The following is a 14,540-nucleotide window of genomic DNA, read 5'->3' on the forward strand; positions in this document are numbered from 1 at the left end:
TCAACACATGACAGCTGTTAAACCTTTGTGCCTAAAATGCCACATATCGATCAACTAATCACACGTCTTTATAAAATTATGGGAAATATTTTCTAGAGTATATTTAAGTTCAACTTTCTCCAAACTGGATAAGGAATGAAGCAAATGGGTCTGGTTGTGAACGAGGGCAAGACGAAATATCTCCTGTCAACAAACAAACATTCGTCGCACTCGCGACTTAGCTCCCACTTCACTGTTGACACTCATATGTCGAAGTCGTAGATAATTTCGTCTATCTTGAAACCAGCATTAACATCAACAAAAACGTCAGCTTCGAAATCCAACACAGAATAGCTTTTGCCAACATGTAGTACTTCGGACTGAGAAGTAAAKTCCTCTCTCGACGAACAAAGRCCAAACTCTACACAAAAGTGTTTGCTTTTARTATCGTAAATGTCAAAACTTCAATAAGCATGCAACCTGGGTATTTCTCCAATAAATTTTATTTAGATTTGTTCTAGGATAAAAAACGTATCCATCTTTCATTAGTCACCCTACTTCTTCGAAAAACTACTCTGGAAGGAATCTCTACTTAGGAATCACTTCCCTTATCAAAATCAGATTCTCAAAGGAAAATAAATTATAATTTGAATAAGATTTTGACAATTTTTCACTGCAGATAATTATCTACCGATATATGATAGAGATCTAAAAACGCATAATGTGAGCTGTAAAGCGGCTTTTTTGGAATACCAACTAATACTTTAAGTTGAAGGTATATTACCTCTACTGTGGTATTACCCACAAATAGTAATAAAATTTTAGCTTTCAAAACGCTATTTTTGGAAGGGTAGTGCAAGGTGATATCAAACAAAAATTAGCAAAAAAAAATAGGAAATCATTATAAAAGTGGCTCCGAATGGGGAATTTCATAGAGTAAAAAAGTACCTTTCTTATTCGAACATAACCCAATCTCAACTTGACTACGTCACTGCCATTTTATACTAATCAATCATTAATAAATGAYGTGGTCGATGCCCTATCTCTGCATCCTAACACCATGGAGAGTTCAAAAATTTTGGCAGTAATCTCACATACCGGCTTCAATGATCGATGATGACAATATCTGCAGTTATGTCGTAAAATCTGCAATATCATCTTGAACTTTAACTTTTAACAAAAAAAGATGAAGTTTTTCCATTTCAACACTTCAACACTCTTGTACAAACATTATCGTCAAAAATCACAAAATAGAAATGTGAAAAATGGCCTAAAGCAAAGAAATCCGACCACCGCAGCTTTAAAATTACCCATACATAGTCATTTGGACTTCCGAAAAATTAAGGTCGCGCCCGTGCTTGAGCTCAAATGATTCACACTTATGAATTTGCATGCCACAGTGGTCGCTATATTTGAGCACGAGTATTGACGAATGTGTTCGTGTGAATATGCATGTGGAATGTCTGGGCTTTTTGTAGTTGTCTGGTTTTGCCGCTGCTTCTGCGCATTGAAGACGTTCGTGCACAGATACCAACAATAACAACTACCACCGGCTTGAAAGCAGTTGACCATAAAGTCTTGGACGCACTTGAACTTGCTGGTCTCGCGCACGGAAACACGCAAACATACACACACGGCTTACAAGTACGTGCAGCAAACAAGCGTGCTGGAAGTTTGGCGGAACCGTTTGTAAAAAAATAAAATAAAAACAATAATAAAACATCAAATTTAAAAAAGCTTAAAAACATTTAAATTCAAAGTCTACTTTCGGTACTTTACATTGTTGTTGTTTGTATTGTTATGTAATTTGCTATTTCGGCCAACGCGTTGACGTTTGTCAAATCACGTGCTGCACACGGCGAACGTTTGATCAAAGTAGCGCGTGACTAACGCGACTTAGCAACAGGCAATTAACCAATGGCGCTGAAATGCAGCCACTCGGTTGGTCTTGCGTGCGTGCGCAGGCGTAAGCACTTTGTAGGAGGTTTCTAACAATTTTGTGCATATTTGTATGATGTATTGTACTTATGTATCTGAGTATTTTTGTAAGTGAGCATAAAAATATTTATAAAGAGTGCTTTCGAAGTTGTGGAATAGCAATTGGAAGACACATTAGTAATATTATTGTGGAACTGAGAGCAAGTTCCTGTTTCTACCGAATGCCCTGGCTTCTTTCAACCTTCTAGAATTAAACTTATATTATTGGAGATATTGCCTTCCCTTCCAGAGAGGACTGAGAAAAAGTGTACAGTAGACACATTGACAAATATATGTATGGATAGGTACAAACTATATTTTCTACTGGAGCTTGGTGAGCTCAGATCATCCCAGTGTATTCCAATTAAGGTMTTCTTGTTCTGACAAAGAGTGCTCACAACAATGAATATATGTACATATGAATATATAGGGTGGTCTTTTCGTATATGTCAGGTGCTACTAATTACTTTATGTCATACCATATAGTTTTGGAAAGGTGAGATTTTAAGCTTCATTTCACCAAAATTAAAAATTAATGTGCTAAAAAGATCATGGTCCAAGTGTGATGAAGTTCAAAAACAGGATTGACGCCTCGATTGATCCCTTATGGCTTGGTGGGATTAGAAACGAATCATCAACTAAGAGCAGCTGTAGCCTGGTCGAACGATTGAATCTACATTTTACTGTCAATARCTGATGAGGCTGAAGCAAGCAAACGAAAGAAACGACCAGAACTGATCAACAGAAAGGGCTTCGTCTTCCATCAGTACAACACTAAACCACATACATCTTTGATGACTCGGACAGCTTAGCTGGTAAGTTTTGAAGYATTCACCATATAGCCTTGACCTTGCACCATCGGACTATCATTTGTTTCAGTTAATGCAGAACTTCATTAATGGAGTAAAGTTGGCTTCAAGAGAAGCCTGAAATAATTACTTGCCGCCAAGAAAGCAGAAAAGTTTTACACTGATGGACTAACGTCTCTAGAGGGAAAAATGACWAAAAGTGGTCGTCCAAAATGGTGCATATTTGGTTCACTAAAGTTCATTATAAATGTAAGAAAATAAGTTAAAGTTTGATTAGAAATACTAAAATTTTTCGACTACCCAGTATGTATGTATATATATATATATATATATATACCAAGAGGTGTAGCTTGACTCGTCAATTAGCAAAAATGTCGGTGTACATATGGCAAACTAGTAAAGATGTAATCAGATTGAGCAGCTTTTGGAGCCCACCTTTTATTACTTTGTTATTTTAACATAAAAACCATTGATTTTAAAGATACCTTACTTTTACTCTGTAAACTAAATTATTTAATCACCACTCTATCTTTACATACATATTATGTACCCGGGTGTTTATGGACTTTATTATATACATGCATACATAAGTATAGTATGTCTATAAAACTTCATAAAATTACACAGAAATGTTTAAGACGGACATGGGCCAATCGCTACACAAATTTAAAGCGCTTAACCTTTATTTTAGTGCTGATGGTCAGTCAGTAAACTTTATTTCATTTAATTAACATAGTCTCATGGTGATTGGCGATTTGGGAAATTTGGAGTAAGCAATAAAAAAAAATTATTTGCTCCATAACTGAATAGCCCTAATTATTTACAAAGTAGTGAAAAGACAAATTTTTCCTAAATAATAAAACCCAAATCTTCTATGAACATTACGATGCTCTCTTTTTTTCATTTTAAAGAAAGATATTTAATATTGATTTAAATTATTTTTATCACTCTTTTATTTTTGTCTTTTTTCTTTATTTGGTTTTTATAATTTATTTATTTTATTTATTTTTTTGTTTTTGTTTTAATTTTTGCTTTTAGTATTATTATTTCTATTTTGTTTTCATACCATCGTCTCCTGCTTACGTAGGAAACTAGTTTCATTTCAACTTCGATTCACATACTTGCTTAATGTCTTTGGGGTTTTTTGGTATTTCACTGAGCTTAATTATTATTCTAAAATAAATAGCCGTAGTGTTAGTAATACCAATTAAATACACCGTAGCAGACAGCCTGATGAGTTTCCAAATAACCCAATGAACTTATTGCTAGATTAAACGTCAGTGCTCAGAAACATACATATACATATATATGTACAACATATATACATTATATATCTATACAGTCTGTCAAGTAAGAGCGCGGTCGTGTTAATTTATAAAAAAAAAAAAAATTATTTTATGAAACTTTTAAATTTATACATTGTACATATTACAAACAATGATACAATTTGGTCAATAATGTGTCCAGTCACCACCGGCACCGATAATTTTCTGGCATCTCCGAGGCATGCTTTCTACTAATTTGAAGGCCTATTGTAGTGGCACGGATCTCCAGATCCGACGAATTTCGTAAGATAACTGCTTCAAAGTGTATGTGCATCTTCCGCGAAGCTTCTGTTTTATATACATATGTCTACACATTTTCAATAGGGCTTGCATCGGGCGACAGCGCCGGCCAATCCAATGTAATGATGTCAGATTGAGTTTTTCACTGTGTACAGAGTTTGCTGCGGTGTTTAGGATCGTTGTCCTCCTCCAGAATTCAATATTCATTTTTTGTGATGAACCATCGTTTGGCAGATGGCAGTAAAGCCTTTTTATGGGTTTTTATCATTTTCTCGGCATTTAGGTTGTCAGTAAAGCGGTACAAAGTGCCGAATCTCTGCTTTGAGAAGCAGCCCCAAAGATGCACCATTCCATGTTTTACGGTCCGCTGAACAAGCCTATTGGTGGAAATTGACCAGGCTCGCATGAAGACAGAACGTTTCCATATAGGACATTCATCAGTAAAAATGACATTATTAAAATCTCTATCAATATTCTCATGCGCCCAAGCGAGTCGCTTTGTCACAAGTTTTGCAGTCAACAGAGACTTCTTCATTGTGTTGCGCCATTTCAGATCGTGAGTATGAAGAGGGTTCGGATAGTTTCGTAGGATATATCTAAAATTTTTTCCATTAATTTTGCTTGTCCTTGCCGCAGTGGTAAAGCAGGATTCCGCGAAAACTGATTCACGATTCTTTTTTCATCTTTTTTGTTCACTTTTATTATCGAACCACCTTCTGGTAAATCATCGACATTTTTAGCCACTTTATATCGCTGTATCCACTTCTATACAAATGCCTTCGACTTTCTCATATATTTAGCAGCCGCTGATTGCGCCTTTTTGGATCTTTCGAGTGTATGCAAAGGAACACAGCCTCATAGCGCCACGTGTACTTAGCACTCATGGCGTTTAACGTGATTCTCTTTCAAAAGATCAACGACAATTGAACCTTTGCTGACAATGCATCAGGGACAAAGCTTCCCTCTATCGGCTTAGGAATTAGAGACAAAATATTTCATTAACTGTCGGTAAAGTCGACCACGCTCTGACTTGACCAACTGTAAGATATACGGATATTTGACATGAAAACTTTCAAGCCACCAGACACCGAATATGTGAATCACAGTTCGAATTGCGAATTTTTTCGAAAATATCGGTCCATCGGTCCTAAGAGAAAGATTTTCGAACTTTCAGTTGACTTTATACTTTATATAGGCAAAAATCGGGTGAAATCTTGCTTAGACCTCATACGAGTATAACTTACAAACCTTTGCGCTTGAAGTGATCCAAATAGAAGTAATTTTTTCAATAGCCTTCTTTTGACAGATCACGCGTGAGTCGTGTCAAGCTCTCATGTTATTTTTGATCAATATTGTTTGGCATTTCTTCATGGAAAGATTTACGCTTGAACAGCGTATACAAATCGTTCAGTGTAAGAACTGAAGCCGCTCGACCTTCGCACGCAACATCGCTTTACTCAATTGGGCTCTTTGAAAGTTGCAAGAAGATCCGATGTTTTCGAGCCAAATTTTCTTCAGCGATGAGGCTTACTTCTGGCTCAATGAATATGTAAACAACTAGTTACCAGTCGAAAGGCTCGAACGAGTCATCGAAAATTGGACTCAATGGTTTGACCACCTGAGACGTAGCTGCGGCTAAAGAGGTAATCTTCAGAAAATAAATGCCAAAGAATGTTCTTTCAAATAATAAACCTTCTCCCTGTTTCTGTGTTTTTTTCTTTAAAAAACTAGTAAACCTCGAAATGGATCACTCTTTATATTTAAAAAGATTTTTTGAATCTAAAGTTTTTTCATTGAAAAGGAAACTTTACATTTTTGCTGTGATCGCCAATAAAAAAGTGAATGCTAATTAAATGATTTGATTGAGCGCACTTGGAAATACCATTTTTCTAATTTTTCCTTTACCATTTACTTCCAAACTAGTTCGTCAACTCAAAGAGTCTCCAATGTGTGTTAATGGAGTATATTTCGTTCAACAATGTTGCTTGGCAGCTTTACTGGAGTTTCGAATTCGATTTTAATAAAAGCTAATCACGTATGGAATTTCCCGGCATTTGAGTGAGAGGATTTCAAATATACATCTGTACATGTATATATACATATGTATATTAAATCACTTTAAAACTAGTAAGCGGCAAATTTCCCGACACTGGCATAGTATTTCAAGCACTGCCGCCGAGTTTTGATGGTTTTTACTAATATCACCGCCATGAAGGTGCATTCAGCACTCTTTTAAGCTGCTAAACTATTTATCGTGGTATTTCATAAGCGACCTTGAAAGTTTTGTATACATGATCTCTAAATAAATGCCGGCATATACAATGCAAACTTACACATGCATGTATGTATGTACATACATATGTATATAGTAAATACTTATTGAAAATAAATGACATTTGCTCTTTCAGTGAGGCTTTTTCCCAGTTAAACGCTGATTTTAGGCTTTTGTGGTTCCATTATGGGTTTTCGCACGCTTATAAGTGGCGTTACCCTTTTCCGMTTGCGTCAATCGTTCAAAGAAACTAGTTTCAACTCCTTTGTCACACGTTTTTTTACTCACTTTTTATTGTTGTTGTTCATGCACTTAACTGCTAATATTTGCGCAATGTTGTTGTACAGCCATATCTGCTAATAATGACGCTGTGTGTGTGTGAACTGAAGCGGCACAATATTTGCTTGATGGATTTCCCCAAAGACCTTAATTGGAGCTGAAGTATTTTGAGTTGTTGATTGTATTCAAAATAAACTTATATTAAGATGTTACAATTCTTAAGTTGACTTTAGCACATTTGCGGATTTATGAGTAAGTACTCGTACGTACACAATCAGGTCATTCATCACATTCGGAGGCTTTTAAACTTTTAAGTTATTTTCATTCGTACTTATGTCCTCATTATTTGTTTATTAATTAGAATTGTTATTGAATTTTATTCAGACATTTTATATAATAATGGGGTTTTCAATAAGAGCGCCATCAAAGGTTTTTTTAAATAAAACAAAAATTGTCTAGGATATTAATGAAATTCCTTATTCCTGTAAAAGTACATTCGATGCAATTATGTATGGAAGGCGATTTCTTTTACATGGTCACCAGACGCTGAACCCAATTTTCGGCGGTTTTCAATCATAAATCGGCCGATACTGTTGCAATTTCCCGTTCGGTATTCGTACGAAGTTCATCAATCTTCGCTGACTTGTTGGCATAGGACCAATAGATTAGACGTAGCCCCTCAGGAAATAGTCCAATGACGTCAACTCTCACGACCGAGGTGACCAATTGATTCGTGAAATAACACATTCATCAAACTTGCCTTTCAATAAATCGGTTGTTACATTCGCTGTGTGGATTGTGGCACTCTTCTGTTGGAACCATATATTGTCCAAGTCCATATCAACCAATTTGGGCGAAAAATATTCGGTTATCATTGAGCGGTGACGATTCATGTTCACAGCAACGTGCTGGTCTTAATCGTCATGAAAAAAATACGACCCAATAACGGTGCCGGCCCATAAAACGCACCAAACAGTAATTTTTGCAGGTTGCAAAAGAGTACGTGTGGATTGCTACCTGACCAATACACAAGGGACATTAAATTTTGCATTGGAGATGGTGTCAAATTTGGATGGTACGCGCGGCTCCGCCACACATTTAGATGTAACCCCCTATCTCGGGGCCTGCCCGACTGCTTCCAATCTAATTCGATAGGTAACTTGTTCTCCTGACACTACTACATTACAGCGTGAAAATGTGCGATATCGGACTACAACCACGCCTACTTCTATAAAACATAATTTTAAATTTTATCTGATTCTTTAACGTTCCAGTATACAAATACAAATGAATGTATCAAGATAAAACTTTGCTCGAATAGTTCTGCTGAGTTTTGCCATCTTATGACCAAAGATTGTCCAAATCAGACCAAAACTGTTCCAAGTCCCTAAGTACACAATAAGTGGACCCCAGCACCTATAGTTGACTTTTGGTCGAAAATATCGGTTAATCCATGAGATACATTGTATAAATTCGGACGGAATCCTTTTCTAATAATAGTATGCCTGTATGTCAAAAAATGTTTCAATCGGATTAATAATTCCCTTTGTCCCCATATAGCTAATAGAAAGACTTTTGAACTTTCGCTTAACTTTATACCGCATATATCAGCAAATATGTGAGTTATGTCAATAAAAATAGGAAAATGGAGAATGTGCTTTTCTAAGAATAGTGCATAAAATGAATCAAATCTGGTGAAAACTTTATGCTCCTGAAGGTTTTTCCCTGGTTTTGATCCTGACAAGTCGCAAGACTATGAAATGTTCGGCTAAACCCGAACTTAGCCCTTCCTTAATTCTTTTCTTAAAATTAAATTATTTTTAACTAATCAAAAATATTTAAGAGGTCATAGATCTAACTTGGAAAACAAATATTTTTTCATTCAATTACTATTATTGCATTTGACGTAAATTCTGACCTTAGTAAAAGACAAAAGTAATGAAAAATCTTATGCACTCGTACTTTACGCAGCTTACTCGCGTACTTATTAAACAAAGCACGAAATTCTTGTGCCTTCACGAATGCACCAAGCTTGAGGAAGAAAAAATTATATGAATAAAATAATAAATGGAACCAATTGAGTGCGTACAATGGGGCAAACAAACAAAATAAATAAAATTTGACAAATAAATTTTTGCATTCTTTAAAGTGTTTACGAATATTTTGGCAAGTGGTTTCAAAGTATGCCATTCTTGTGGATTTCTATGTATGTATGTATGTTTGTTGACTAATTCAAATGTGTTAATTTAGACGAGAAGGTTACACAGATGTGCATTCCAAATCATATTTTTTATATTTTTATGTGTGAACGTATGTGTGCTCGTTTGATGTTGATTACATGCATACTGGCATGACGAAGCGTGCGCTTTTGCTGTAGCAACAAATAGCCGCTCCGCACAAGCCAAAACTCAATGGGCTTTTACGCGGAAGTCACACTATAGGCGCACCACCGATTTTTTTTTAAAGCGAAAAATTAGCAATTATTTGTTATATTATTATCTCCATTTTATTTTGAAGTTAACTTACTGCTTATATTTTATTTACATTGTTATTTATATTTTGTTTTGGTTTTATGTAAAATTGTTCAGAAAAATATTTGCACAGAAAAAAAGAAGTTTGTTTATTGTTCCTATCCTAAAAAAATGGAAAATATCCAAAAAGGAAAAAAAAAGTTTTTGTTTTCGTTACTTCAATCAATACAATTAATTTACATATGTACATGTACCTCACTATTACAGCAAATATTACGCTACACTAATTATAGCTTCATAATCGATACAAATAGATTTAAMGAACCATTTGGCATATTTTGAGCACGTGCTTGGCATACCGGTTCCACAATCCCACAACATATTCGTAATGCTCACAAAAACATAAACACTTATGGCGTTTTATTTTTATTATAAATATATTTTTTTATAAGCTGACAGCTCAATTTTGTATTTCTCTTTTTATTTATTTATGGATGCTATTTTTAGCTCTTTACTATTATTATTAGTTAATTTTTTGCGTGGGCGCCATATTGATGTTTTTAAACTCCTTCRCGTAATACGGTATTAAAGGTAGAGGTTCATTTTATGCCACGATATACAAGGTGGGTTCCTAAGTAAACAGGACTTTTTGAATCGAGCGCCCTCTGGTGGCACCATCTATCTGTCGACTGTTGCGTTAGAATCTGCTATCTTTATCGATTGTCCAGTGAGAATTTCATGACATTTCATTGATTAAAAGTGAAGTTATTGCGTTTTAAGTGTCAGTATGTTTGTGTTATCGGTACGGAAATGAGCTTCGAACAAAGAGCCAACATTAAGTTTTGTTTTAAAATTGGTAAAACTTTTACCGAAACATTTCAATTGATGAAACAACTGTATGGCGATAATTGCCTATCCCGTGGCAGAGTGCACCAGTGGTTTCAAAGTTTTTAAAGTGGTCGTGAGGACGTACATGACGATCAACATGTGGGCCAAGCAAAATCCATGATCACCGGAAATTCCATGGAAACTGTGAGTGAATTCACCGAAAATCAGCCGAAATCATCATTGAAATTCGTGGAAATGGAATTGAACATCTACAAACATTGCTATATTGCATTTTGACCGAACACTTGAGCTTACGAAAGGTGTGTGCACGGTTTGTTCTGCACAAATTGACTGATGACCAAAAATTGCTCAGAATCCAACATTCGAAGGACATTATTGTGACYGATTATTTGAAAAAAAAATCACATTTCAACCGTTAACCACTCCCCATGTTCACCTGATATGGCACCATGCGACTTCTTCCTTTTCGGAAAAATGAATTTGCCCATTAAAGGAAAGCGTTATGCAGACGTAGAGGCCATTCAAAAGGTTTGCACCGGCATACTGGCGGCCATACCGTAAAAGCTGTATWGAAGCAGAAGCTCTCTATTTTAAATAAATAAATTTATTTTGCCGAAAAAACCATTTGTTCTGTTTTTTTTTAAGTCCTGTTTACTTTGGAAACCCCTCTGTATACGTGTACGTGTGCATTGCTACTTGACCAATAACGCATATTTTGCTTATGAGCCTCACCGTTGAAGATGATTTTTTGATGAAAATCCGGATAATTTTGAAGTTATTGCTCAGCCCAATATCTAATTCACGATCATACGGCGATTTTGGTGGTCAAACGGCTTCAGTCCTTGCGTCAATTTGATCATGTAAGTATGTAGGCCAAGATCTTTTCGCAAAAATTGCCATAATGACGTCATAGAGATGCTCAACGCTCGAGAACGACGTGTGAGAGACTGATTTGGGTTTACCTCAATTGATGCGCTAGCAGCAGCAATATTCTCAAAACTACGGGCAGTTCTTTCTCTCACTGGTACAGGAACATTTTGTACTGTGCCTATGGATTCAAATTTTTCCACTAGACTCTCTATTGTTGATCTGACAGGTATTCAAGTTGAGGCCACTGATTCCGAATTTCGGTAGTAAATTTTAATAATTTCGACTACTCGTTGAATAGTATATATTTACGTGATAAAATGGCAAACCTTACTGAAAATAAATATCAAAATTGGAAAAATATTGCGTTGTTTGCTGACCTTTTCGTTCTACTTCTGTAGCGTCCTTTGGAAAACACCCACTACTATATGTAACTCATACAGTGACAGATATATTCCACATAAGGTTTGTTAGAAAAACGAAAATCATTATATGTAGTAAGTTGGGATAGTATCGACCTGATTTTATCTAATGACTATTATCATTCTACACATCAAAAAAATGTTAACTGGGTTTTATTAAGACACCTGACATAAAATTAGTAATCATATGAAGCAAAGTCAACCGGTAATAGTTATATGGGGGGTAGGCCAAGTTTTCGCCAAATTCCATCTATTTTATTCACAATGATACAATATTATTAATAAAACACGCTCTCTCTATTTCATTGAGATAACTACTATGTTGGCCGAAATATGCGGAAGTTCGAAAATATTTGTATTAGGTATATGGGGGCTCAAGGAAGTATTGACTCGATTCAGCCCGGAAAAATAATAATAACGTACTGTAAGTGTCCAAAATAATAGCAAATATTATTCCTACTCTATAGTATCCACCAATACGTGGCTTCTACTGACTTTTTGCTTTTCCAATAATCAAACAACAGATCTACAACTGAAAACGAGATTTGACTCGACTAAGGCCATAAAAAGAACTTCGCTGAAAAAATTAATGGACACCTCAGTCCAAGAGAAGAAATCCATGTAAAAGTAATCATTAGAGATATTGAATTAATATTATTCCAAATATCTGTATATTAATCATTTTGTTGTTTACGCTTTTTCATTGGTAGTAGCTTGTACGTGGCGGTTCATAAACCCAGCGCACAACCCTCGGCTATAATCTGGTGTCTACGCCAGTAAATAAGAAGAAGAATCATTTTGTTGAGTTCCGTTTTGAAAATCGTTCAAAATTGGTGATCATTTTTTTAGAGTGAAGTGATACTCTAAATATTTCCCAAATAAAATTTAAGCTCAAGCCCCAATCCGGCTTACTATTATGCAAGAATCACAAAATTATATCATACTTTTATATGTAAATTGTAACATACATATATATATATCTAGAACAAATCTTAAGGACATCGAACGCTTAATAATACAAGAGACGAAAATATCACGAGATCATTTAACACCAGAGATAGCGCTCCATCTCATAACACCTGAATGTCGGCTCTTTCATGAACCAGTGCCCAATATAAATGTCACGAAGTTGTTCAAAGACGACCCGTTTTGGGCATTCTACTGGCCTGGTGGACAGGCTATCAGTCGGTTTGTTTGACACAAAATGAATTTCACATAGTTACTTTCATAACGTCTACTATTTTAACAGTTACGTGCTGGATAATCCCTCCTTGGTGGTTGGCAAGTCGGTGCTGGATGTGGGCAGCGGTTGTGGGGCCGGCTCCGTGGCTGCGCTGATACACAAAGCAAAATATGTTGTGGCAAATGACATTGATAAAGGTGGATTTCATATACAATTTTACATAAAAGTTTAAAGTGTAAARTAAAAATACTACTGGAGATGCCGGGGATCGAACCCGGGGCCTTTCACATGCAAAGCGAACGCTCTACCACTGAGCTACATCCCCTCACATTTTAAACTTGCCTAAGACTACATTTATACATACATACACGCTCTCTCACTTTCTCCCTATCTCTGCGTTGAATCTTTTAGTGGCTGGCTGTGCTGTTGTACTGAACGCCCAGTTGAATGGGGTAGACCTGAAACGCTTACATATTTCTACGGAAAATTTAATAAAAGCTTCACAATTGGTAAAGGAAGACCTAATTTTATTGGGTGATGTTTTTTACGACGAAGAGTTTGCCGCAGTCTTGCATCCTTGGCTACAAAGTCTACGTAAGGCGGGAAAACAGATACTTGTTGGTGATCCGGGACGGCACGGCTTGACAGCGAACAGACGGCAGCATATGAGACGTTTAGCCAGATACGAGTTAACGGAAAGTGGCTGCATTGAGAATAATGGTTTTCGCTTTGTTAATGTTTGGGAATTAAGATAGTAATGATTGCAATTATAATTAAAAATTTTATGCGAACATAAAACTAAAATATTTTATAAATAATTGTTTTTTAAAAAACTGTATTCAGTATAACATTTCTAACAATATTAAAAAGATGATTAAAAGAGTAATAACAAACAAAAATTTTSCTAAAAATTAGAGTCTTAAAAAAACAAAAAATTAATTGGAGATGCCGGGGATCGAACCCGGGGCCTTTCACATGCAAAGCGAACGCTCTACCACTGAGCTACATCCCCTCACAATAAATAATTGGTCAATGACTAACTTCACGCCACGTCCAGAGTTTTTACGCACAAATTAGCTCAAGCGTAAATTTAATGCATACCTAAAATAGGGGCCGAACAAATTAAATACTCGTTATGCTTATGTTACCCATTAAACGCCAATAACTTTGTTCACTCGATTGTCATGTTGAATTTTTAATTACATGACAGTTGAAAGCACGAGTTAAGCACATCGTGCAGCTTCTCATAGCCTGAACAAACGAAAATGCAGGAGACTTGCCATGTTCGGTTGTGTGTATATAAGCGCACGAAATACTGAGTTTTTGAACTATTGCTCTGAAATTTTTCGCGCGTTCTTTTCTCCCCAAGAAATAACTCATCTGTTGGAATCGCAGATATCGGTCCGCTGAACCTATGTTATATACAATAGTTGCAATATAAACAAATTTTTTTTTTATTTTGTTGGATAATATACATAGTATGTACATATGTATGTATCTTCAAGTTCTGTATGGAAGTTATATTATGGAAACCGAAGTTAACGTTTTCAAATTTCAAACAAAAACTTAAAAAGAAAACCTTTTTTTTTTAAAGTGTGTTAATCAATTATCTGCCGTAAATATTGTAGAAGTAGTCAAATAACCACCAGTAGCAGATGATGATGTTGTATTGTCTCACGAGATTCAAGTCTTAATAACATTCTGCACCGTTATAGTTTAAACCACAATTTTTTGAGTAGCTTTTCGAGTTCACCTCAAAATCGACCAAAACAGTAAGTTAGCTATCCCTACTTAGCTACAAGAAAAATTAATCTAGAGACGTTAAATGCATGTTCTTTTATCAATGTAAAAATAAAGTATTTATTTT

General features: G+C 35.6%; 1 protein-coding gene and 2 non-coding genes across 4 annotated transcripts in view; 1 reads left to right on the top strand and 2 right to left on the bottom strand.

Annotated features, from left to right (window-relative positions):
* LOC108971914 (electron transfer flavoprotein beta subunit lysine methyltransferase-like) overlaps positions 1–14,484 on the top strand; it is an 80,259-nt gene extending 65,775 nt beyond the window's left edge. For both annotated transcript variants that reach the window (XM_018938272.1, XM_018938273.1), the window contains exons 3-5: positions 12,475–12,678; positions 12,740–12,870; positions 13,085–14,484. In XM_018938272.1, coding sequence (XP_018793817.1) covers positions 12,475–12,678; positions 12,740–12,870; positions 13,085–13,428 — 679 coding nt within the window. In that variant the 3' untranslated portion in view covers positions 13,429–14,484. The remainder of the gene's footprint in view (positions 1–12,474; positions 12,679–12,739; positions 12,871–13,084) is intronic.
* Positions 12,927–12,998, bottom strand: Trnaa-ugc. The gene has a single exon. It is a non-coding gene; the product is annotated as a tRNA-Ala (tRNA).
* Trnaa-ugc lies at positions 13,614–13,685 on the bottom strand. Its single transcript has one exon. It is a non-coding gene; the product is annotated as a tRNA-Ala (tRNA).
* Positions 14,485–14,540: the final 56 nt, after the last annotated feature.

This window comes from Bactrocera latifrons, unplaced genomic scaffold, assembly GCF_001853355.1.
Source record: "Bactrocera latifrons isolate USDA-ARS-PBARC rearing strain unplaced genomic scaffold, ASM185335v1 scaffold_365, whole genome shotgun sequence".
NCBI lineage: Eukaryota > Metazoa > Arthropoda > Insecta > Diptera > Tephritidae > Bactrocera > Bactrocera latifrons.